Raw genomic sequence first — 26,174 nt, forward strand, 5'->3', positions numbered from 1 at the left:
TAATTTAAAGTGTATTCCACAGCCTGCTATTAAGGTAATTAATTACCCACTGTATAGATACTTGACATATAAGGATACAGAGGTCCCAAGTGGTTGACCAGGAAACTCACCCTAGGACTGAAGGGCTCACGCCCAGGAGTCTCCAGTTCCCTAATTTCCCCTAGGGTAGAGAAATTAGGATTTCTGCTATTAGTAGGGATTAGAGCAAATAGTTTTCAAATTTTAAGAAAAATGATTCCTTTCTTCACTGATTATGCACCCGCCCCACAATAAACTACCAAGCCTGTCCTGCCCCATTGCTTCAAGCTTGACCTCATTGGGGCCTTTCTTCTAGTTACGTGCATTCCTCACCCCAAGAGGTACTTGCTCAGGAAAGTTCTATCGACACAGGGAGGGTTGCCAAAGAGCCATTTAAAAAAATCTGTCTTAGATACGACTTCTAAGATCGCCTTTTCGAGTGCTGAAGTTAAGATTTCCTTCAGCAAGCACTTCATTATCCGGGTTTAAAACTGCTCCGTGTTAGGGTTTGAGGTTATATATTAGCAGAACAGCCCCAATGCCTTATCTTTATTGTGCCCCAGCTGTAAGACAGCTCATCATCATGGATAGTATATATTTAGCATTCTTGTGGCTTCTGAATTTAAGTGCTGAATTGAAATGTTGGGAGGGAAAGTTTTGTTTTCTTTAAAAAACTACAATTCTATCCCTAAGACATTTGATATGTTAAATAAGTAAAATCAAAAGATTTTTACGGTAGGAAAAAAAAAAAAACCCTGCGAGTATAAGTAGAATCCAGCGGAATCACTCTTTTCCTGTGGAAGATTTATGCTTGTTCAGACTACAGGCGATAAAAGTCAGAGGTGAAATGAAAAACTTCATTTTGCACACAGTCCAGTGGAGTGAGTTTAATATAACTCTGTAAACCTTGCTGAGCAGGAGACTCACAAAAGTAATGGCTAGCATGCCCACACACTGCTATGGGCACCGCCACCTTCTGTTCACAGGCCATGAAGTCTTGCCCCTAGAATTGAAGCTATCGCCCAGGTAGGGGCACGGAAGCTCTGACTTGCCTTGGCCAGCCATTGATTTCTCCGGCGCGTTAGAAGTGTCAGTAGTGCTCCCAGGTCAGTGCTCCCAGGCTGCAAGGACGTCAGAGGATCCCTAATTGCCTCTGGTATTTCCTCAACTATTTCCTCAAAGGCCTCTTTAAGCCTCGGTAAAGCTTATGAGTTTAACTTCCAGTCCTGATCTTTGTTCCTTTTTGTCTTTGCTTCATTTCCTTTTCTTGGCTATTGTGGGTCACAGGACACAGCAGCGAAGAAAGAGGGAGTAGAGTGGTGAATGGCACACTGCCCAGTACCCTCCACTTGAGCCAGCCCTGCAGAACGTCCATTCCCGAGGACATCCACAGGGCAGGTGCCTTGGCCCCATGTGAGAGAGAATGTGCCAGAATGTTCAGTGCACGTGCTGCTCTGGCTCTTATGGCCGGAAAGTGTAAAGCAGTACTTAAGATTAGAAGATGTGTCCTTTTACAGTGAATTGTAACTTAAAGGAAGACGCTATAGAGGCACATAGCAGGCTAAATCAGCACTCCTTGGTAAACAGCGTATGGGTATTTATTTTGAATCCTAGAATCACTGGCTTATAAACTACGAGTTTGTGGTAGTTTTTCTAAAGGAGTTTTTTGTTGTTTTTTTTTAAAATAAAATTCCAATAGAAAAGGGGCGCCTGGGTGGCTCAGTCAGTTGAGCTGCTGACTTCGGCTCAGGTCATGACATCTCATGGTTCATGAGTTTGGACCTGCATCGGGCTCTGTACTGACAGCTCAGAGCCTGGGTCTGCTTCAGATTCTGTGCCTCCCTCTTTCTCTGCCCCGCCCTGACTCGCACTCTGTCTCTGTCTCAAAAAGAAATAAACATTAAAAAATAATTTTTTAAATACTACCAAATGTAGCAATCATTCCTATTTCAAATACCAGTCTTGCTGGCAGTGTCCTTCACAGTAGTGGAAAAAGCTACCCTTTGTGTTGTGTGCAGAAGAAAACGGTGTGTGGGTGAGTGGGTCTATTTATATGCTTCAGTGTAGCTAGGTAGCATAAACAACAAAGATGCTGGGTTTATACGTGGCATCTGAGGATGAGAATGGACGTGTCCCACATCTCCCCCTCTGGGTGAGGGTAGGGCTTGGACATGGAGGGCTCCAGTGACCTTGTGTACAGCAGAACTCACTGCCTTATGATGCAAGACTATACTGGGGGTTCCTAAAACATTTTCTCCTATTTTCACTCAAGGATTCTGAGCCCACACCTAGTAAAGGAGGAAAACCTATCCCCAGCCCCATACCCAGACCCCCCACCTGCCCACCCTCTCTCCGTCTCCCACGGGACCCCTGGGTTTCAGTCTGTTGGTTCCTGGGTGAAGACTATCGCTAGTCATTGTTAAGACGAGTACCTACTACCACCATCACCCAAAAGGCTCTCTTTATGAGCAAACGTTTGATGTTCAGAAAATTCCTTCTCTGCTTCATAGTGCCTGCTCGTCAGCATTTGAGAGGAGAGCTGGTGCCTTTGCCAGAATTGGCTGCTGCCAGATTGAGCTTCTTCAGTGGGCTTTTCTTACCGCTGTTTTCTATAATGGCCCAACTGTACAAGCAGTACACATTTAGGCAGACCTGTAAGTGGGCAGAGCAAGTGTCCTACCTTTAGTGGCTGGAACAGAGCTGAACATCTTGTTACCACACAGCACAAACCTACATTATGTGTAACTTCCTTGCCAATAATTTTGGAACATACACATTTATAAAACGAGACCAGTCCCCTGTAAAAAAAAAAAAAAAAAAAAAAATCTTAAGTAGTTGATGTTTCATGAAAGAGCCACTCACGAAACCTGCTTAAATAGAATAGGACCAATATCTGGCTTTTGAACGCATTTGATTCTGAAAGACTTTGTTGATTCTTTTTTTTTTTTCAATGACTAGACACATATTTCATATACACTCTGTGTTCTACATACATACAAAACTTGATATACGTATGTAATAATGAAGTCAGACTTTGTAAATCTGTAGGCACGACGGGGACTGGTGGAGTGGGGTGCAGGATACAAATGCAGTAAAGAGTGTGCCTGGCTCCCCTGGAGGACTTGTGTTATATTTGGCTCAGCTGGCGGCCGGTGGTTGTGCCAGGTAGAAGAGGGAGCCTGAGAGGCTAGGATCTTGGTTAATCCCTCTCAAGGTCTGGTGAAGTAGTAAAGGGTGGAAAAGAGCTCAGGGAGGAAGTTAGCTGTAATGTTTAGCATAATGGAGAGATATAGGAGCCCTGTAATCAGATGAAGGCTGGCCGTGAGGAGGGGGCCAGGAAGTGGGGGGGGGTGTACATAAAAGTTCCAGTCTCCATCTCTGGAGCTGCGTGGGGGAGGGGTGGGAGCACAGGGCCAATTCACAGATGGCAGATGGAATTATTTTCCGCTACAGGTGTGCCTGAAATGTAGGCTCATACTAGGTCTTTATAAATCTGATTTGCATTGATAATTGCTGATGGTCCGTTTGGATTTTCTTCTGTTGTCAAGAGCCTGACGGCCCGCTCCTCTGCTGTCTGATAGCTGAAAAAGGCAGGCAGTCTGGAAACCCACTCTTAGTGGCCAGGGGAGCTGGTCTTTAAAGGACCTTTTTTTGTAATCAAAGTCAGGCTTTCAGCAAAAATAATGATGATGGCTACAACTTACCAAACTTGTCTGTATCAAGCACTTGACCTCTAGCACTACTTTTAACCCTCAGGACATCCCATCTCTGCTTTTTGCAAATGAGAGAATCTGAAGCTGCACTAGAGGATTCTTTGGCTACTGAGAAGGTCAAGGCACTGCTGGACTTGTCTGGCTCTGAATGCTGCCTCATCACCCTTTCCTATAGTTCCTTTGTTTACCTTGTTTACTTCTGTAACAAGGTCCACACAGGGTCCACTTTGAATCTGGAGAGAGCTTACAACACAAAAGCCGGAGATCTAAAGCTTGCTGTGCATCAGCACCCCCCCCATAAAAATCTAGTTTTGGAATTGTTCTTACCCTGCTTCCCCATCCTACCGTAGGATATCACCTACCTCTTTTGCACATGGAGTGATCACAGGACAAGTCTTATTTTTACAGCTAAGCCCATATGTTGGGAATGCAAAGCTTTTTCCTTAAAGAAACCACATTTAAATGGCAGATCTCCAGTTCAATTCATAAAAGCCACTTTTACTCATAATACACCGAAAGAATATGGTAATGTTTGGGTAATGGTAGTCAAATCCCATATGTAAGGACACTGAGTCTTTGGGGGCAGTTTAGCTCAAGGTCAGACACTAGGATTCCATTCAGTTGGTGTTTGGATCCACGTGTGGAACTTCACCAGTTCCTAATCAGTTATACTGGTTTAGCGGTTGCTGCTTGCAGAAGCATTTTCTTAAAATTGTGTTATTTTTGACAATAATAGCACTTTTTGAAATTCTTAAGCATACCACCACCATTTTCTGTGCACATTAAAAAACGAATCTGCCCTTGCCCTTCCTGTTCCATCCTCCCCCAAACAAACCCAACATATGGCTTAAACATGTTGTTTGATTCTTTCCAGAAAGAGAGAGGGGAAGGTGGGAAGGGAGTCTTCCTCCTTTATACCTTTGTGGTAGTAGAGTTCACTGTCATTTCTGTTCTGGGTGGGGTGAAGTGCCTGAGTAACATAAATACACCACAGATAGGAAGCAGTTGGCAAATGGCCATGCAGCTGGATTATCCAGACATCCTTCACAGCTTTTAGTGCAACACTTTATCCCCTGCCTTGTTTTAAATAGCCAGATGCCTCGGTTAATGCTGGCTGATGGGGTTGTTGCCAGAGGAGATGGGCTGCTGGGTGTTCTGTTCCCTTGCTCCCAACATACACACACCCCATCAGACAAGTCTGTGCTCTTGAGAAGGGCCACAAGAGGAATTAGGGCAAGAAAGAGGATGCTGCAGGCTGCGAGCAAAGGCCAAAATGAACAGCCCCTGTAGACTAGAAGCCAACGGGTGAGGTATTGTTTTTAGTCTCTAATAAATGAATACTCTTTGGAAATGAGTTTATGGCACCAATATAACACAAACTTCCCTTTTTCGTGTTTACTTAATCTCCTCAAAGGAAGGGAGAACACACAGCTGCAACACAAAAAAAGTAAACAGCATGTTTTCACAAGAGGTGTGTAGAGTTTCAGTTACTCGCCTTGGCCGTTTCCTATTGGGATGAACCCATAGCATACTCCCAGAAGATTTGAGAAAGCTGTGTTTCATACTAGAGAATTACAAATCCTGGGGATCCTTCATTTTTCTAGAATAAATGGGGCAGGGTGGGGGGGAATGCATATTCTCAAATTGTTTGCATGTAACTAATCTACACAAATGTTATCAAATGTTCCTGATGTCTTCGATCTAAAGGAATATGGGTTTGAATCCTGAGATGGATGGATTGACGATAGAAAACATGTGCTTATTAAATTTAGTTTTCTTGTTAACCTTTATCCTGTCCCAGTTAAGCTATTGTGGCTCATACGCAAATGAATATTGAAGGCTCTACTTTTTCTCAGAGATTTTGTTAGCTAAGAATAATTTTTTTCATCTGTTTATAAAATGTGTTTTACCCGTTTGTTCCTTAGCCTACTACACACACATAGAGCAGTGTTGTAGGCTCTAGGGACAGAGCAGTGAACAAAAAGGGCAAAGGCACTGCTCCTATGGCATTTACATTCTAGTTGGCAAAAGTGGGCAAATAGGGCAGATGTTGTTTTAGTAACATGTAGAAAGACAAAGAAGAATGAGAAGATTTAAGAGGGATGGAGGGTGTTACTTTATATAAAGTGGACAAAGAATCTTCTCTGATAAAATAACCTTGGGCAGAGAACTGAGTGAAATAAGGAAATGAGCTAAGTCGGCATATGGGGGGAAAGAGTGAGGAAATAGCAAGTGCAAAGGCCCTGAGGTCAAAGTGTGCTTAATGTGGAGGACAAGGACAATGGGACTGAAGTAGAATGAGCAAGCAGGAGAACAATAAGTGCTCAATTTTGCTTTTTAGTCAGAGTAATGTAGGAAGCTATTGAATAGTTTGTTTGAGTAGAGTATCATAATCTGGCTCACCTTTCTATTGTCATAGAAAGTTGGGCAGATGTGGAAGTAAGGAGGCCAGTTAGGAGACTGTTGAAATAGCCTGAAAGGTGTTGGCAGCTGGGATCAGGACAGTGTCGAGGGAGGTAGTAAAAAGTAGATTCTGGATATATTTTGAAGAGGGAACCAATAGGATAAGGTATGGGGAATGAAGAGTTCAATCTGAAACATGTTGGTTGAGATGCTTATTAGACACCCAAGGAGAGAAATCCTTAGGCAGTTGATCTGCTCAGGGAAGAGGTCTGGGTGGAAATGTGAATTTTGGGCACTGTTAGCGCCTTTAGAAGGTGCTTGGTGTGGGTCCTGGGTGCTTTAGCCATAGTTAGAGGAGAGGCAGAAAATACTGGTCACAAGTAATAGGCGTGCTAGTGGGCGCAGGTACAAGGTCCCTTCTGATTGCCTATTTTTCACAGGGAAATTAAAGGAAGCTCATCCATCATCTGAGAGGGACAGGGTAGGTGGACCTGTGAAATTATCTTCTTGGGGACGGACAGATCAGAGAAACGTAACAGGATACTGGGAGGCACTTAAGAACTCCCCGCCTGAGGTTAGTGACTAAAACTAGATCTATGACCAAAGGAGTATTCCAACAGCCTGGGAGGGGGCATGGAGTTGGAATTTCATCGGGGTTGGGGTTCACCAGGCATTACGGTGGGGAAAGAGAGGACAATGTGTTATGTTTTGTACAAAAGAGTGTCGTGATAGACTGTGGAACTTGAGTAGTGAATCAAGTGAGAACATGAAGGATGTGGGGAAGGGGGGAAAGGGAAAGGTGGTCAGAGAAAGAGATATTGTTCCCAGAGAGGTGAAGAATTACAGGAATTTGGAGGGAGTGAGCTGCAAAGTTGAGAAGTGGCAGCCAGAGAGCAAGATGCTTGAAACTGAGGTTAAGGAGGTTGTGCAGATGTTAGTAATGACAAGGTCGTGTGTGTGAGGTAGGCATGGGTACCTGAGGTTGGCTGTAAGAGAAGGGCGTTGGAAAAGAGTTCCAGAAACTGAGAGGCCAAGGAATTGTACGGATCCTTTGTGTGAATAAGGAAATTGTCAAGAGTCACGGCAGGGATCATGGTGGACAGGTGGAGGGACAGTGAGCCCGTTTGCCAACGTCTTCCAAGGATGAGGGGAGGGATGCGGCCCAGAGGTCTGTAGAAGATTGAAGAAGGGTAGTGTGGTCACAACCAGGCTTGTGAGCTTCAGAGAAACTGGAGAGCTGGCCAGTAGCCTGGAGCAGAGGTGACTACCCTGCCCCACATCTAGGCTAAGCATGGAGAGATGTAGGAGAGAGAATGTGGCCTCATGTCAGTGGGCCCCAGAAGCTCAGCCCAGAGCACATTTACATTCAGGTTAAGAGAGTGAAAAGAACGTCTGAGTACCTGGATTAGTCAAATTCATAGAGACCAGAGTATAGTGGCGACTGCCAGGGGCTGGGCAGAGGGGAGGACGGAGAGTTTCATGTTTAACGGGTATGGAGTTTGAGTTTGGGAAGATGAAGGAAGTTCTGGATTGGGATGGTTGGTGACAGTTGTAGAGCAGTGTCGATCCACGTAATGCCACAGAAGTGTACAGTTAAAACGGTAAATTTTATCTCACATGTATTTTACCAGTTTAAAAATAAAAGGGATGATCTGAGGAAAGGATGTTGGACCTTGAGTGCAGGGGCACTGTGGAGGGAGTTGGGGCACAGTAGAGGGTGAGCCGCAGGGAGTCATGGGAGACCTAGGTGGCTCCCCTTTTGAGGGTGAGTGCGGTGAGCAGGGGTTGGGGGCAGAGGGACTGTCTAAATGATCTCTGGGAGACTGAAGATGGAGTGGCCGGGCTCTGCCTGGCGCTGGGGTGGGTGGTGGTCTTCCCCTGAGTCCCAAGGAAAGAGGGGGGTTCTGTGGTACTCTACATCTCTGTTTCCCTAGAATCTGGCACAGCGCCTGGCATGTAGAAGATGTGAATATATGTTTGAATGGATAAAAAAAATGACTTCTATCCAAAGAAAGAAAACAGCAAAAAAGAATTTAAGTGGCCTTGCTGAAAAATCCAAATACAGTTCCCCAAAAGTGATGAAGAATGAAAAGCTAGAGTTGGTCTCTGGAGAAGAAAGAGGATTTTTGGCAAATGTGCAGAAGAACTTACTGCGAAATTGAAGTTTAGACTGGAAAAAATAAAATCGTAAACAGAAGGCTACACATGGGTAAAGGGTGTTGGAACTGAAACATTTTCCCACCTATGCAAATGATTGCGTGGTGGATTTGCGATTTGGAAGGGAATTATCCTATTTTGTGCTAAATCAGAAGATTATTAGCTTTATAAAGTGTTAAGCCTAGGTCATGCGTTGGTTCCTAACTTATAGATAACAAATTATAGCAGTTAGCTCACTCATTTTATTATTAATAGTTAGACCCAGATTGTAGAGAATGTTATGCCTGCATACATCTTCAAAGACACATAGATATTTGCAATTACTGGGTATCTTTTTAAAAATGTGCTTTTCGGGGCGCCTGGGTGGCTCAGTCAGTTGGGCGTCCGACTTCGGCTCAGGTCATGATCTCGCTGTCCGTGAGTTCGAGCCCCGTGTTGGGCTCTGTGCTGACAGCTCAGAGCCTGGAGCCTGTTTCAGATTCTGTGTCTCCCTCTCTCTCTGACCCTCCCCCGTTCATGCTCTGTCTCTCTTTGTCTCAAAAATAAACGTTAAAAAAAAAAAACAAATTTAAAAATGTGCTTTTGTACCATATTTAGTTTAAGTGTTTTTTGTTTTTTGTTTTTTTCCCTAAAAGTGGAGAAGGGTTACCTTTTAAGGTTGCTGCCAGGCATCGATTTTCTTTTGAAGGGTCTAGAAAAGTGCTGGCTGGTGGTCATCTTGCCTTGTGAAACATGTCCTGCAGCTACCAGACCATTGTCATGCCCCATTCTTCTTGTTGTCGTTCTAGTGACAGCTATATTGTGCGTGTCAAGGCTGTGGTTATGACCAGAGATGACTCCAGCGGGGGATGGTTCCCACAGGAAGGAGGCGGGATCAGTCGCGTGGGTGTCTGTAAGGTCATGCACCCCGAAGGCAATGGACGAAGCGGCTTTCTCATCCACGGTGAACGACAGAAAGACAAACTGGTAATGGTAGACATGCAATGCGTGGTGTTAAATCAGCAACGACTGATTGCTTTCCGTTAATCATGGCCCTCTTCTCATAGGTTTGTTTGTCTCCTCCCGCACCCCCCCCCCCCTTATTTCTCTGACTTCAAACTGTTGTGAAAGCTTCGGAAGTTACAACTCTGGAGCTGATGCCAAATACAAAACATAACCCTGACTTTCCAGTGAAGTCCTTTCTTACCACACCAGATAACGCAGGTGCTTAGTATATTTGGCCATCTTGTTTGCGTCTTTGGTTAATTAAGCTGTCTTTCTGTCACCGTAACAAGATATTCAAAACAGAAGTGTGTTCTTTGTCATGAATCACATTCTAGTGAGCTGTGAAGCCTGGGCTTTTAAAAATGTAGGGTTTATTCGTGGAGCATGCCGTCAAGGTTTGGATGGTAAAAGGTCAAATGCAAAGGCAGAATGTCACCTGATACTTGGTTATTTGTAAATACTGTTTATCTAAAAGATACTGTAGCTTTTATTTCCTATACTAGTGAATAAAACATGTTTGGAAAATGTAGTGGTATCCCATGTCTGTAATAATTCTACATGCGTGTTAAATGCATACTTTGGAGAGTAATATTCTCTCACGTGAGTGGAGCATTAGTAGCTCATAACATAGAGTGTCATGAAGGAACGTGGATGTCCAGTTCTGAGCTATGAAGGAATCCATGATATGAAGAAAAGTTGCTATTTTTAATTGGTAGCCTTGAACCTGGAAGAACGTTGCTCCTATCTGTACTTGATCATGGAGCGTATACTCAGAAGCCAACTGTTGCTTCAAAATGTGCAGGATCTTATTGGATCTCAACAGAAAAAATACAAAGACAGCACAGGAAATGTCACTGTGACATTTGAGACCCTTAACAGCGAGCGTGTCTGTTGAGTGTTACGTGTTAAATGTACAAATGTAATCTGCTTTTGCAACCACTTCTTACTGTTTAAAAAAGTTACCAAATAGATAAGACAGAACAATTTGTAAGTGTTATATATAGATTAACAGAAATGCTATTTTCACGCTTGATTCATTTCCAAAAATGAATGAAAGTTTTAAAGGGAGAACATAGCTCATTTTAAGAAGTGTGTCCATTCAGAAAATTCCCTATGTATTAGTCAAATAATTAAAGCATTCTTATTTACAATGTAGCCATATTACCAGTAAAAAGTAAAATAACACCATTTAGCTAACATGTGCTAAACACAATGCTAGTCCTTTAGTTCACTGTGTCCTTACAATAGCCTGTATAATTATAACTGAAAAAATTAAGATTTTTAGATAAACTCCTTGTTCTTCGTGACCCATCTTGAGAGCATGTAACTAGTATTTGATACTCCATCACTCTGACCCCAAAACTGAGCCAAGCCACATGTGCTCAACCACCTTTAGCCTTTTAGTGTAGTTTTTTCCCCCTCGTGCATATTTCTCTTTTTTCATAGCTCCGAACAGAGCTTGTCAACCATTTTGTGTCTCATTTGCTTTGCCTTAACATTCTCTAAGGAATTTTCCTCGTTGCTGTATAAGGTTGATATAATATTGTTTATTTGGTGATCTCCTTAGGGTTATTATAAATATTAAGATTCTTGGGGCGCCTGGGTGGCGCAGTCGGTTAAGCGTCCGACTTCAGCCAGGTCACGATCTCGCGGTCCGTGAGTTCGAGCCCCGCGTCAGGCTCTGGGCTGATGGCTCGGAGCCTGGAGCCTGTTTCCGATTCTGTGTCTCCCTCTCTCTCTGCCCCTCCCCCGTTCATGCTCTGTCTCTCTCTGTCCCAAAAATAAATAAAAATAAAAAATAAAAAAAATAAAAATATTAAGATTCTTTCCCTCCTCTCCCCCTCCCCCACCCCCTGCAGTATTACCTACCTGCATTTTCCACCTTTACTATTTTGTTGGAATAATTTGGGGTCAAATTTTTATGACTGTTGATACTTGTACAAAGAACTGCTACCAGCATATAGGAGAATTTCCTTTAATACCTTGAGGGTCATATATTTTAAATCTTTTTTATTTTTATTCTATTTGAGAGAGTGAGAGCACGAGGAGAAAGAGAATCTTAACCAAGCTCCATGCTCAACGTGGAGCCCGACACACGGCCCAATGGGGGGCAGGTGCAGGGGGAGAATCCCATGACCCCTGGGATCATGACCTGAGCCAAAATCAAGAGTTGGGGCGCTCAACTGACCGAGCCTCCCAAGTGCCCCGAGAGTCATATATTTTAAATCTTTACCAATTTGACAGAGTAACAGTAGTATCATATTATTAATTACTAATGGTATCAATGTTTTTCTGTTTGTTAAACAGTTGTTTAACAGTTGTAACAGTGAATTATCTGTTAATGTCATTTGCTTATTTATTTATTAGGGGCCTTACTTTTCTCCTTGATATATATGCCCTCTTATGTAAGAAAGATATTAATCTCCATCTGCCATATTTACTGCAAATACTTTTCTAGTTTGTTGCTTGCCTTTTTATTTAGTTGGTGTTCTTTTTCTAACAAAAATGTTGATAAATTTTTTTTCACTTTTTCCCTTTGTATTTTTTTTTTTTATTACTTAAGTGTTAGCAAATTATCTTGCCTGAGCAGTTAAATCTTTTTAGATCTATTTTTTCTTGGTATTTTCATGGTTTATCATAGAATATGTCAACCTAAAATGGCCTTTAGATTGTCTCATCCAGCCCCTTCATTTTAGAAATATATTTTAGAAACTTGTATCTTACCACTGACTTGCACTTAATAATCGTAAATTTTTACCATTTTGGTCAAAGCAAAGCCCTCAGTTAAATTCCTGTAACATTCTTAAGGAGGAGGATACTTTTATCTCTGTTTCGCAGTGGGGAAACTCAGTTCTCCAAGAAGTGATGATCCGTTTCCTCAGTCTAGGGCATGTGGTTATTAGCAGAGCCAACATCAGGAACCATTTCATTGTGAATCCCCAACCTGGTCCCTTCATACTAATTCTGCATAGCAATAGGGTAGTCGTGGCTGTGAACCAGCTTCTGTAATCTGTTGCTATTGCACAAGGATTGTGTGCCTTGGCTCATTTCCATCCCACCCCCCCCCCCCATGTTTCTCTGTCACTCCATTTCTCTTCCTGTCCCCTTTATATTCTGTGACTCTCCACTTCCAGACTTTTATATGTACTCGTATTGAAATCACATGCTCATATACCCAGTTGTGCTTTCCCATCTTTCCATCCCTCACACTCTGGGAAATTCTAGACTCTTGTATCCAGTGCTGCTTAACTCTGACCCCCTGCCCTGTCCCACAATACACACACACACACCCTTTGGAGATAGGGTGACTCCATACTTCCATAATGCAGCACTCTGCCCACATGGTATGAACCCACATGGGAGCTTGCAAATGGTATACGTTGTGGAAGGACCTCCTCTCTAAGTGGTGGAATAGTGGGGAGAGGGTGGAGATCATTTCTGAAATACAGTGGGTGGATAGCACCAGAGTTCCTAGTATTCTAACTAGATAGGACAAGAAATGCTTTCTCTGGTAGGAACAGTGTTACCACTGGTTTTTCCGATGTAGTGCAGTTCTAGAATTTAGCACATTGATTTTTGTTATTATTTGAATTCTGTGTTGAAGCCTATGAACAGAATTTCCATGGTTTCTATGGGAAAAAAATCTGTGTTCCAGACATCCATTAAGAAGTCATTATTTGGATAATTTTTTTAAGTTGGAGACAATCAAATTTTCCTGAGAAATTATGTGTAAATTTAAAATTTCTGAGTTGAATTATTTTTTTAAGTTTATTTATTGTTGAGAGACAAAGTGCAAGCAGGGGAGGGGCAGAGAGAGAGAGTCACAGAATCCGAAGCAGGCTCTAGGCTCTGAGCTGTCAGCATAGAGCCCAGTGTGGGGCTCATACCCATGAACCGTGAGATCATGACCTGAGCCAAAGTTGGACACTTAACCGAGTGAGCCACCCAGGCGCCGCTGAGTTGAATCATTTTAAATGAACTAGAGAAGTTTATTCCTTAAATCCCATGAGAAATCACCTTATGAAGATGAATCATATAATCTGAAAGGTTGGTCGTTCCATTGGTTGTACATGTGCAGGTCTGTGAGCATGCACGTGCGTGCGCGCACACACACACACACACACACACACACACACATTTGGTAGGAGTTCCAGCTGGTAAAGCTCTTTAACAGCAGTTTGCCAGGATATTCATTTTAAATGTACATACTTTTTAACCTGGCAGTTTCGTACTTAAACCCTATCCTATAGAAATAGACTTATACACAAAGATTTAAGGAAAGCAACAGTTCTCAAACATTTTTGGTCTCAGGATCCCTTTACACTCTGAAAATTTATTGAGGGACCCCCAAAAGCTTTTGTTTTATGAGTTACAGCTACTTATTTTTACCTTATTAGAAATTAAAACTGAAATGTAAAAAAATTATTTATGACATCCCTCTAGAACCATTTTCCAGAATAACAATAATTGGAGAGAAGACTAGCATTGCTTTATATTTTTGCCATCTCTTTAAATGTCTGGCTTAATAGAAAATAGCTAGATTCTACTATCTACTCCTGCCTTCAAGCTGTTGCAGTATGTTGTTTTGGATGAAGTATATGAAGAAAATCCAGCTTCACACAGATAAGTAGTTGGAAAAGAGGGAAAACCTTTTCAGGTAATTGTAGATGTACTTCTTGGATACGACACCAAAACTCGGCTTGTAATAGTTTCTAAAATGCGGAATCTGAAGCCACATTAATGAACTTTTCATACTGTGGTACATTAAAAACTACTGGTTTATCTTTCACTTTGAATGGTGGATCTTTTAGTCATTCCTGATTTTTTTTGAACATCATGTCATTTGAAAAATAATGGTTTACTGAGTTCAGCAGATCTGCCAAATGTTGCTACATCTAATTCTACATCATGAAAAAGTCCCATTTCTTAACATCACCACTAATATCATTAGAAAAGTCGTTAAGTATTGGAAGCTGTCCAAAATTCTAATTTCACTTGAAAGTTCAGATTTTATTATTGGCAACAAATACCTCCAGTTGTTTTCTTTGAAGTGACAGGCTCACTGTGTTCATTTTCGAGAAAGTGTCTGCTAAGTACCGGGTCTGAGTAACCATAGTTCATCTGTCAGTTGCTCTTTCAAGTAAACCTGGTGATCCATGAAAAAGGCAGTTAAATTCAACTCACTACTGAAACCGTTGCGCAGGTACTTTTTCCTGGAGACGGGCGTCGTTCTTCCGTATGGCGGCAGAAGTGAAAAGGCTGTTAGAAATGCCCTTCCCTTTTCATCTATGCATTTGTGCAAAGCCAAAGTTTCTTCATATACATCAGCCCAAGCAGCATATAATGGCAGATTGAATGAAGAAGCAGATAGGAGAATCCAGTTAGGTACACCTCCCATTTCACCACACAGGCTAAGAGCTGTGTATTCAAGGGTCAAGATGTAATGATTTTTAGCTTCTTCATCAAGGGCCATCCTACACAGAACTGGCATTTTTCGCTTTGACCGTGTGGCGGTGATGAATCAGGTGACCATAGTACAGTTTGGTGCCACGACACTGCCTTGATGCATGCCACAGCACAGCAGTATTACCCCCCTGTGCCTTTTGCACCCTCGGTAGAAATGGCAACACAATGAAATGGCAAAATGTCCTACTATCTGAAAATAGTTATGCCATCCTGGAGCCCCTGCAGTAGGTAGAGAGGGAGGGCTCCCTAGAGCTCACAGAACAAAATTTGAGATCGTGTATAGAGGTGTTCATTCCAGCACTATCTCTAAAAGTGGCTGATTAGCAATAATCTACATGCCCATTAGTAAGTATGGAGAATGACTAATTCCAACGTGTCCACTGAGCCATTAAACAGAACTTGGTATTTTTCTGTATCTACCTCTAAGACATGTCCTTGAGGAAAAGGCAACTTGCAGAGCCTTTTATAGGTATGGCCATGTTTAAAAACACACACAAACTTATGTGTGTATATAAAGAAGCCACAGAAAGGAACGTGGCGTTGTGTCCACCATACTGATAGTGGCTGACTCAAGAGAAGGAGAGGCGTTGAGGGTGGGGGCGGAGAGGCAAGCAAGTGTGGAGCCTTCACATATTTGTGTAGATTACTTAAGTCTTGGACGATATACAGTTCTTGTGTCTATTTTTTTAAAGCTGCCAACGAGAATATATAATCACCTTTTTCCTCCCCGTGCATCTCATTTTCAAAGGTACCTTTTTTAAAGCCCTTCTCGAGTTTGAAGTTAATGCCAAACCTCACTAGGGTTTAGACCTGTGAAGATTAACACGTCTGAACTCTTTCATTTTTGTCCTTAAACTTGGATATGTAATGATGTTATTTTGCTTAACAGGATGTAAAGAGATGGTACCTGATCCCCTTCCCCTCACTTATTTTAGGTGGCTGAACTTTACTTTTCTAAGAATTTTAGAACGTCTTTAAGAAAATTTACCACTGAGTAATCTTAAGCTTGGAAAACATGAACCAAAAGCTAATTTTTTTCACCCTAAAAATATGGAGAGGGGCACCTGGCTGGCTCATTCGGTAGAGCAAGAGGCTCAGGGTCACCATCTTGGGGTCGTGAGTTTGAGTCCCACGTTGGGGGTAGAGTTTACTTTTAAAAAAAAAAATACGGAGAAACTGGAAGTCTTTGTTTTTACAAAAAGTTTATTTTGAGACTTTGAATTGAGACTATTAAATTCTAAAATAGATAACATTTGTTGGTTAAAGCCTTGGTTATTTGGATTTCCCCAATTTGGAATGGGGCTGGGCTGACATTTAATCATTGCACTATTCTTAGAGAAAAATGGCCATAATAAGCGATTTAATCATAAATAGAACTGTGTGAGGGGAGTGTTGTCTTCTTTCAATACAATGTAATAAAGTGAACTGCTTGGGACTGCTATTTGATATACCAATTTGACTATTATACTCATCTATTTATTAAGTCAGAGAACATTTATTGGCAGCACTTAGTTTCTGTTTGCTTAGATGTAGTCTTGAAAGTCGTACTCATTCAAAGTTCTTCTCTTATTTGAACTTACACTAACTTAGGCAAAGCTTCACTCTTTCCCTTCGCTTAGTCTAAAAGTAATAAGATTTTGTTAAATGTGGAGCTTTGCCAGCACAAGAGCAAAGCTATTAAAATTTAGCAGAATCCCTTTGGTGCACATAATAAAGCCATAGGAATAAATATCGTCGCTATTTTGGAGGTTTTTTTATGAATAAAGAATGACGTTTACATTCGTGGGGTGGCAATGCTGCTTTTCTTGTGTAATGTTAAACTCTGGTATCTTTATCAACAACAGCACTGTGCTGGTCATGGAGTTATTTTGTAACACATCTTGATCTTTTACAGTCTGGTTAGGAGCACAAGGCTAGTGAAACTTAGAAAATACTGTAAAATCAAGTACTAAATTGTGAGGGTCACAGGAAGAACTGGCGTAAAAAGAACAATCTACTCCAAGTTACAGCTTAGTAAAAGGCATTTCTGGAACTAGATCACTAGAAACTTAGAGGTTGTTCTAATCTAGATAAAAGTTTAACAGATCAGGGTGGGAGCAACTGAAATGAGATTGATCTAAAAGATGTTCAAGGAAAAATGAAGTGGACCTCATGGTTAATAATACAGGGGCTAGAGAAAGCAGAAGAGATAGAGACAACCACAGGGATTTTGAGATAGCATGAACAGAGAGGGGTTGGCATTGCTACATATGGGAAGTTGGGAGAGGAAACGAGAAGCAGAAATTTCAGAACAGGTTAGTTAATTTTTTCAACATGTTGCATGTGAGGTCACTAGGAAACACCCATCAGGACAGAGGAGGGAAGATTGAGAACCATTAGTACAAAGGTCCTGACATAGAAGCAATAAACCTGAAACAGATTGAAGCCCTGAGACCTGGGCTTCCCCTTAGTGCCCTCCAGTTAGGGGCAGGAGGAACTAAAAAGACTGAGAACCAGGGTGGTTAAGAAGTCCAGTGGACATCACCAAAGGCGAGCAGGGCAGGGTCAACAAAGAATGGATGGTCCGCAAGGCAAGCAAAGGCTTCTTTGGAGATGGAGAGACAGATATGAGAAGGCAGGGATGAAGGGTTTTCATTAGTCGCCAGCAATAATAGATGGTTCCTAGTTGGGTTTTTGTAACCAGACACCATCACGGCTATTTCACAAGTAACCAGCCTGTGCGTTTCAATCCTTCAGGTGGTATTGGAATGCTATGTAAGAAAGGACTTGGTCTACACCAAAGCCAACCCAACCTTTCATCATTGGAAGGTCGACAATAGGAAGTTTGGACTTACTTTCCAAAGCCCTGCTGATGCTCGAGCCTTTGACAGGGGAGTGAGGAAAGCAATCGAAGACCTTATAGAAGGTATTGAATTTTGTCACTGCATTCTTAGGGGGACAGTGGGAATGTTCCAAGGTCTTTTTTATTCCAGTTGTCTGCCATCATATATTTGTGGTTTATTTGAGGGAGGCCTGGGGTGGGCAGGTCAGTAGATGGCAAAACTTGAGGAACATCCACAGAGAACAATTACTAAGTGACAGTGCAGGGGGAAAGGAGTTGGGTTTCAGACTAAGAAGTGATCCCAGTTGGTTTTCAGACTCTGCTCTGGAAAGACAAATTCTGGACTTCCATGTCAATGACTTTTTGACAGATTACACTTTTCCCTGACTATTGAAATGGCTTCGGTCTGATCTGTCTTGGCTCGGAAGGTGCCAGGCCTAGCGACTGCCGTCCTGTAATGAGAGCTCACGGTGTGTGGCTGTACTGAAAAGGAAGGGGATCTGTAAGTCCTGGAGCCCTGGTTCAGTGTAGGGCTTGGTCTGTGGGTGAGTGGGTAGGAGACAATGTGTTGCCTCTGAATGTGGCCTGGAAGGCTCTTGGGCAGTCAGTTCTCACGGGCTTTTCTAGAGTCCACAGATGCAAACACGCAAACTCTTAACATTCAGTTATCCATTCAGAGAATTAAAGTGGCCATAGCCAGAGCCCTGTAAAAAAAATAAAGCAAGGCATGGGAAAGCCAAATCCAGAATTTGGGGAGACTAATTACAAAAGAATGTATGCTTCATTTGTTTAAGACATAGAGTGTTCTGAAGTCATTTTCTTCTTTGTGGATTTGGGGGAAGAGCGAAAAGCAAATCTTAAAAAGGAAACTTGCTTAACGTTAGTAGTAAGAACATGAGTCTGTTCACTACAACGTGTGATAGCCAAAAAGGTAATTAAAAGCCAACGTTCACATTCTAGGTCTGACGTAAGGTGGCAAATATTTAAAACGTTGTTATGAAACATAGCTTTTAAAGTGTAGAGAGAAAGTAGCTCCCATATTACTGATAGAATTGTACAGTAAGTCCCCTTATTCTGTGAAGGTACACACAAAATTTGATTCTCTTACTTGTAATTTTTTTCTCTCTATATACTCTCTTTAGCTGTTTCTGTCAAACTTTCCTCAGATGTTGATGGACTGGAATAATTTAACTAGTAGAGAAAAGTCCTGAAAGATCAGTAGTAATTGTGCAGAAGACTTACTTTTTTCTCCTGCAGTCCCCCGGTTGAAATTTAAATAGCTCTCATCCCTTTCTGAGCAGTTTTTTAAATTTCAGCTGAATGTAATAGCAAAATATTTTCTAAATGCACATTTTTATTTTTTTAAATTTTTTTTTTTTAACGTTTATTTATTTTTGAGACAGAGAGAGACAGAGCATGAACAGGGGAGGGTCAGAGAGAGAGGGAGACACAGAATCTGAAACAGGCTCCAGGCTCTGAGCCATCAGCCCAGAGCCCGACGCGGAGCTCGAACTCACAGACCGCAAGATCATGACCTGAGCCGAAGCCGGACGCTTAACCGACTGAGCCACCCAGGCGCCCCTAAATGCACATTTTTAAAGACCTAACCAAGAAAAGGAGATAGAGAAGAAATTTGCCTTTTGGTATACGTATCATTTAGGCAGAGTTCAATGTTTTTCCTTTTGGCCATTAACAGTATCCGTTAAGTTGGTCCATGCATTATTGGGTATTGTGAGGGGCAAAGGAAGAAGTTACACAGATTTGCATGCCAGAATGAAGAAAGGGATGAACAAGTAAGTAATAAATCAAACCCTAAATGACCAAAGCATTCCATAATGGAATAAACTGGGTTTTCTGACAGGAGCCCAAATTTTGGCCTGCAGAAACGGACAACTCACAGATGCCCCAATATTGCAAAAGAAAACCTCCTTGCGTGGGTATCTGCTTTGAAGGCAGCTCCCACAGTCTGGGTTTTTGAGTCCAGTGTCTGAATTTCAGAACAGGAGGTGACCAAACAAGCTATTTAGTCAAACCCTCGTATTGCCAGATGGAAAGACCAGAAACTGACACGGAGACCGTTGCGGGTGTCACTTTCTAGTGCTTTCCCCACTACACTGTAGGGGTCTGGGGGGACACTGGCAGAGTCTGGGCTTCAGCAGGTGCTTCAGAGCAGTGGGCTAGCTCTCCTCTCCACGCCCAGGTGACTCTCCGGGTGCGTGTTCTCAAGTGGCCCATGCAGAAGCTTGAGGGATTAAGAACAACAGTAGGCAGGGTTAATTTAGGGAATGTCCTAACTAGAGTCAATTAAAGAGGAATAAATTTAAAACGTTTAATTCCCAGGTTACATATTTCTGCTGATGACTCACATTTGAAAGGAATGGAATGTGGTTTTATTAAAATATGTTTTTTAAATGATTGGTTTTGACTCACCTTCTTTGGAACTGTGTTTTATCACATTTTTTGTCTTTTTAGGCTCAACCACATCATCTTCCACCATCCATAATGAAGCTGAGCTTGGCGATGATGACGTTTTTACAGTAAGTTCCCTTTGTCCTTTGCTTGGTGGATGAGTTGGTGAATAATCAGAGAGAGGTTCTGTTTAAGGATGTGAGAGGCACTTTGCAATTTGGCATTTGCCGTTCTTATTGGGAGGCCATGGGGGAGATCTCTGTCTTGTCACAGTTTTGGCTGTGCTAGGTTTGCCCATGTTGTGGGGGTACCATTGGCCGCCTGACACGACTGCAGCACCTCTCTCCGACCTGTCCCAGGTTCTCTCACAGCCTTCCCCAGATTTAGGGTGACCAACTCTCCGGCTTGCCTGGGACTGTCCTACTTTTACCACTGGGAGTCCCTAGCTGGCAAAACACCTCAGTCTCAGGCCAACCGGGACAACTGGTCGCCCTACTCAGAGTCTTCTGTTAACACAACTCCTTCTCTGGCATCAGGGAAAAAGCCAGAGTAGCCTTTCTGAAGAGTAATTAAACATCTGTGATAAGAGAGGCCTGAAGGCTGAACTGGAGCAAGGCGCAAGTATGCTAAGGCAGGAAAGGGCTTGGCTCTTTTGACACAGCAGGAGTTAATGGGATATTACTGGAAACAAAACGATTTCTCAGCTTGCATCGTCTTTGAAATCCTGTGCTTCTAAAAGTTAATTAACAAACAGTTCATCACACACCTGCTGTGTGCTTGGTGCAGGGAGGAAGCTTTAGGGCAGCGTTTTCAAACTCTTGGCCCCCACACACAGTAAGAGATACATTTGCATTGTAACCTAGGACACACGCACACCTGAAATCAGATCCTATTTCATGTTCTGCATTCTGATTTTTTTTCTCTTCTGTTTCATTTTCTTCCACTTTTTACTATGAAACTTCTAGAGCACACAGGAAAATTTAAAGAATATCACAGTAAACCTCTACATTCAGCATTTGCCCTGTTTGCTTTATCTGTACCTGTAGATACTTACACAGGCACACACACGTGATTGTTTCTGTTGTTTGCCAGTCCAGTTGAAAGTAAGTCACCTCGATGTTTTAATTCTCTAGCATGCATCGCCTAAAAGCAAGGCATTCTCTTCCACAAGCGTGATGCCATTACTATACCTGGGGAAATTAATAGGGATTCCCTAATATCATCTAATAGTTCCCCACTAGTTCCTCCCTTATCCCAAGAGTATCTTTCATAAGCTGTTTTTATTTCATATTTGTAAATACCGGCTGCAAGCCCTTTAAATGTGTGTCCTAATGCACTCATCATGGAACCAGTGATTTGAAAAACGCTACTTTAGTAGCAGAGAGGTGTAGAAACTATGCCTCGAGCCCTCATGGAGATAACAGGGTGGTTTGGGCAGAGATAAGATGGACCCACGGGAGGCTTGGAGAATGGCACCCACTGTGTAGTCCTCTAGTCCAGGGTACGTTACAGGGAGGGGTCTGGGGATCAGAGAAGACCGCTAGGAGGTGAGGCTGACGTATTCCTCGGTGGCATTGGAACCCAGCTCGGGAAGGGGCTTCAAAACTGGGAAGCACAGGGCAAAGGCGGAAGCAGGGATGTGCACGGAGAGTTGCCTCTGCGCCGCGGGCCCCAACCTGATGTGAACAGAGCGTGCATAGGGGTGTCAGGAAATGACCTCAGTTGTCTTTGCATTGAGCGGCTGGTGTGATTGTGGCTCAGAACAGGCTTCCTATAGTGCTCTAAGCAGATCCTCTCAACAGTTGGCATTTGCTTACATCTGTTCCTTTGTCACGTTTTCGAGAGACAAACAACAGCAGGCGGGTTAAAAGGTGGCTTCCTGTGCTCCAGAGCAAAACTGTCATTCGCAGCTGCTTCCCAGCTACCTGCCAGAAGTGATTTATAGAATCGTGAGAGGGCAAGGGGGACTGGGGTGATGGAAGCCAGCATCCCTCCTGGTTTTGTCCTTTAATCCACAGGGGCTCAACTTGCTGCTCTAGGGTAGCAGAGAATGCCCGCAAGGAAGTGTAGAAACAGCCCTGCTGTTTGCAGACACTGGAACTCAGTGGGGAAGGAGCTCCACTTAATTGCGTTCCGTGTAGGCCCTGACATATCTTTGCCTTCATTCCATGTGTTTACCAACAAGGGCCTATTAACAATAGCACCTCCCTTCCCTAATGGCCTCTTCATTAGCCATTGACTGTTAGGAACTCCTCCCCTGTAAGGATGGGGGAGAGTCATCAGGGGCTTATGCGCCAGGTTTCCCATTGGATCCTGAGCTTCCCGTCACTAGACTTTCTGTCCTAAGATGGAAAGTGAGGTATCTGAAACCCGGAGCCCAGGAAGTGAGCTGCTGTGTTGACTCCTGTGTAGTCTATAGCTTCCCAAAGCTTGTCGTGTTCTAAAACTTTTATTGATAGGACAGATATTTAGAACACAGCACTCATTTAGTGTGGAAAGAGTATAAATAGTGGGGTGGCTGGGTGGCTCAGTCGGGTAAGCATCCCACTTCAGCTCAGGTCACAATTTCACGGTTCGTGAGTTCGAGCTCCGTGTTGGGCTCTGTGCTGACAGCTCAGAGCCTGGAGCCTGCTTCAGATTCTGTGTCTCCCTTGCTCTCTGCCCCTCTCCCACTCACACTCTGTCTCTCTCCGTCTCTCTCTGTCTCTCTCAAAAATAAATAAACATTTAAAAAAAGAAAGAAAGAAAGAGTATAAATGGTGATAAGACCTTCTAACAACTCATGATGGACCCGAATTATGAGGGCTTTCTGGGAGGACAGCAAGTGTATGTATGGTTATAACTTGAGGAACCAGGGAGTATAACTTCTGTTTTTGCCACGAGAGCCAGGGGCTTCCCTCTGTTTCAGGGGATTCCTTGGGGCTAGAAGGAAAACAGGACATTGTGGACAATACGTTAATGCACATTCTATGGTGGGGAATAAAGTGGAGGAAGAGACCCGCCAGCTCCCCCTGGAGTTGTTGGGCACTCACCAAGTACGGGCTGTCTCTGCTCACACTGTCCCAGCTCTCATGGTCATCCCCCAAACCAGCTTGTCCTCCTGGCTTCTCAGGATTGAGAAACCATGCTGTAATTCCTCAGAGTAAAATTAGCGTCCTGCTTGGCGTGTGCACGAGTGGGTGCACATGCGCGAACACACACACCATCGCACACCCTGCCCGTGCATCTGTGGCCACTCGCCAACACCATTGCCCCCTCAGTCTTCCCATGCCTCTCCATTCGTTCTGCTGCTACCAGCCGGCTGTGTGGCCACATCCTTCCTGCCCAAGCCACCAGCAGAGACTCCCGATGAGCAACTGTTCTGATTTTCTGAGTGTGGACTGTTTATTCATTTGTGTGTGTCCTAGTATTTCTCCCTTCGCCAATTATGATTGTTTTCTCTCCTTTAAAATTCCAAGGCACTCTGCTGATGATTTCTGTCTTGCCACTTGAAAGCCTGCCCTTTTTCTGTTTTCAGATTTTTTTCTTTACTGAATGAATGAATCTTTATCTAATTAGAAGCAGGACATTCGTCATGGTAGTCTCTGCATCCCTGTAAAGCTATGCTCTAAAGGTGCTCAATCAACGGGTGGTCTGAACCTTAGATATAGTGTGTAACAGTCATAGGTTTCCATATTTTATTCATTTGCTTTGTTGTTATCCTGGGGGGCCATGTAAAGTTGGGTGATTTTGAAGGATTCTCGGTAGCTTCATGTCTTGTTTTTCTAGCTTTGTTTTCTGCTGTGTCTACAAATGGGAGCTGTGCTCCTAGCATCGTCACTCGCTGTGAGCTCTTGACTGCTCACACGTACCTTCTCGCCCTTCCGTGAACTCTCTACCCTTTGCAGTACTGTCTCTTCCTGGACCTCAGTTACAGTGACTGACCCAGGTGAACACAAATACCTAGATGGCAAGGGTGTGCTCAGCGTTGAATATACAGGTATGAGGCTTGAGCCATTTGGTACAAATTTGGAAGATAAGTAATGCAAACAATATAAACAACAACAACAACAACAACAACAGTTAGCATTCTGTTTAACAGGAGGTTGTTTGTTTGTTTGCCATTGCTGAGAATTGGCACACTCATGGGGAGCCTGGGTGGCTCAGTTGGTTAAGCGGCCATCTTCGGCCCAGGTCATGATCTCGCTGTTCGTGAGTTCGAGCCCCGCATCGGGCTCTGTGCTGACAGCTCAGAACCTGGAGCCTGCTTCAGATTCTGTGTTTCCGTCTCTCTGTGTCCTTCCCCCTGCTCGCATTCTCTCTCTTTCTCTCAAAAGTAAACATGGAAAAAAAAAAAGAAAGAGTTGGCACACTCATGTTGGAGCCTCTGACAGCTTTTAGTTTCTTTCATTTCAGGGCTGGGGAGACTTGAAAGGGACAGAATGGAAAGACCCTTGAGTCTGTTCCCTGTGTTGTGCTTTTGTCTTGCAGAGAAGACATGTACTTTTATCTTGTGGAGGAGGCCCCTTGTCAGCCTGAGATAGGACCAGTCTAGCTCCCTGTGGATAAGCTGAACTGGTTTGCTCCCTAACTTAGGACTCGCTTCCTCCCAGCCCCCCACAGTTGAAGACCCTGAGACCAGAGCATGTGGAGCCTGCAAGGAGGGGGGTTGGGGGGGGGGGTGGCGGAGAAAAGGAGATAATAGTGAAAATGGACCGTATAGAACTAGAGTGGCTCTGGGTTTTATGGCCCTTTCATGAACAATTTTCCAAAATCCTGTTTTGTAGGGTCAGGTCCTTTAAAACCTGGTGGTTTATTTACTGCTGCCAAATTCTCAAATCATTTTTTAACTGTTATTAGCATCTTCATAGCTAGACAAGGATAATTTCAACACGATCTTGGGAGAACACAGCCACAGTGTGTGTATACTTCTAGAGCAGGCTCATCTAGACTCTGCGGTCAAGTGTTGCTGGCGCTTCAGCTGTCACTGTGCTGAGTGGCTGGATTCTGGCTCTAAAGCTTGGGGATTAGGGAAATATTTGCTTTATAGACAGATACTTGGGGGTGTGTAAAATAGCTAAGTCTTCATCTTCCATAATAAGAAGTCCCGAAAGAGTATCTAAATCTGCAAATCGGGAAATAGTAGTGTAACCACTTGACGTTGAAAAAAAAATGGAGAGAAGTGGAAGAAGAAAGAGCCACAAGAATTGAAGTGTGTGTTTCTCTGGCGCAGGAGCTGAGATGGGGAGGAGCAGAATTGATATTGAGAGAGTAAATGATACACGTGTATTGATTTTTTTTTTTTTTAAAGGAAGAATGCGGGGGTTTTCTCAGAATGGGGACTGTGGGAGGCGGGCGGTCAAGGGAGAAGGTGGGATCGGGAGAGATGCCTTAGTTACAGCAATCCTGGGTCCCCCTCCATCGGGGGTTTAAAGACCTTAAAGAGACACAACAGAGGTTGAGGTCTGCGGCTGCAAGTTCTCTTCCTCCCGCTGTTTTCTCTGCCTGGTGCTAGGAAGCAGTATGTCCACTGTGCAGATAATTAGCTGCAAATGTTTGGCTTGCGGGGAGACAAGGTTAGCTGCAGACATGCCAGCTCCTTAGAATTACAGGTCTTGGAATTGGAAGGGATTTTGAGTTCCTATCAGATGAGCCAGCCTGCTTCCTTCTGGCAAATGAAGTAGGATTCGCCTCATTTGACAGCCTCGGTTGGGGAAGCAGCGCAGGGTCCACTGGGTGACTTGCCGAAGGTCACACAGCTAGTTCACAGTGGAGGAGCCAGGAACACCATCCCCCAGCCTTTCCAGCTCACCACTGCTATTTTTCTCTTCTTCTGTTGAATAATTCTATTTATGATATTCCAGCCATTCTATTTTTTAAACAACCAAGTACAGGCATTGTATTTTAGGGTTCTGTTGAACCCAAATTGGAAAGGGGAGAGAAAAGAAGATAAATTTAAGAGCAGTGGCCTGTGTGGCCCATTAATGTGACAGACTTGGAGCCTACTGAGTGAGTTTTGCAGCCCAGGGGTCCCCAAAATAGCAACTCAAAGCTTGACTATAGGAAAGCCTACCCTTATGTAAGGTTGTTGGTTTTTTTATTTTATGTTTGTTTATTTTTTAAGCGAGAGAGCGAGCGAGCGAGCAAGCCTGGGAGGGGCAGAGAGAGAGAGGGAGAGAGAGAGAGAAATCTCAAGCAGGCTCCGCACTGTCAATGCAGAGCCC

At 43.3% G+C, this 26,174-nt stretch overlaps 1 protein-coding gene across 2 annotated transcripts in view; it reads left to right on the top strand.

The window, feature by feature from the left end:
• Positions 1-26,174, top strand: part of SPRED2 (sprouty related EVH1 domain containing 2) — a 114,608-nt gene that overhangs the window by 72,433 nt on the left and 16,001 nt on the right. For both annotated transcript variants that reach the window (XM_058683900.1, XM_058683901.1), the window contains exons 2-4: positions 9,080-9,257; positions 17,478-17,646; positions 20,035-20,099. In XM_058683900.1, coding sequence (XP_058539883.1) covers positions 9,080-9,257; positions 17,478-17,646; positions 20,035-20,099 — 412 coding nt within the window. The remainder of the gene's footprint in view (positions 1-9,079; positions 9,258-17,477; positions 17,647-20,034; positions 20,100-26,174) is intronic.

This window comes from Neofelis nebulosa, chromosome 9, assembly GCF_028018385.1.
Source record: "Neofelis nebulosa isolate mNeoNeb1 chromosome 9, mNeoNeb1.pri, whole genome shotgun sequence".
NCBI classification, from domain to species: Eukaryota; Metazoa; Chordata; class Mammalia; order Carnivora; family Felidae; genus Neofelis; species Neofelis nebulosa.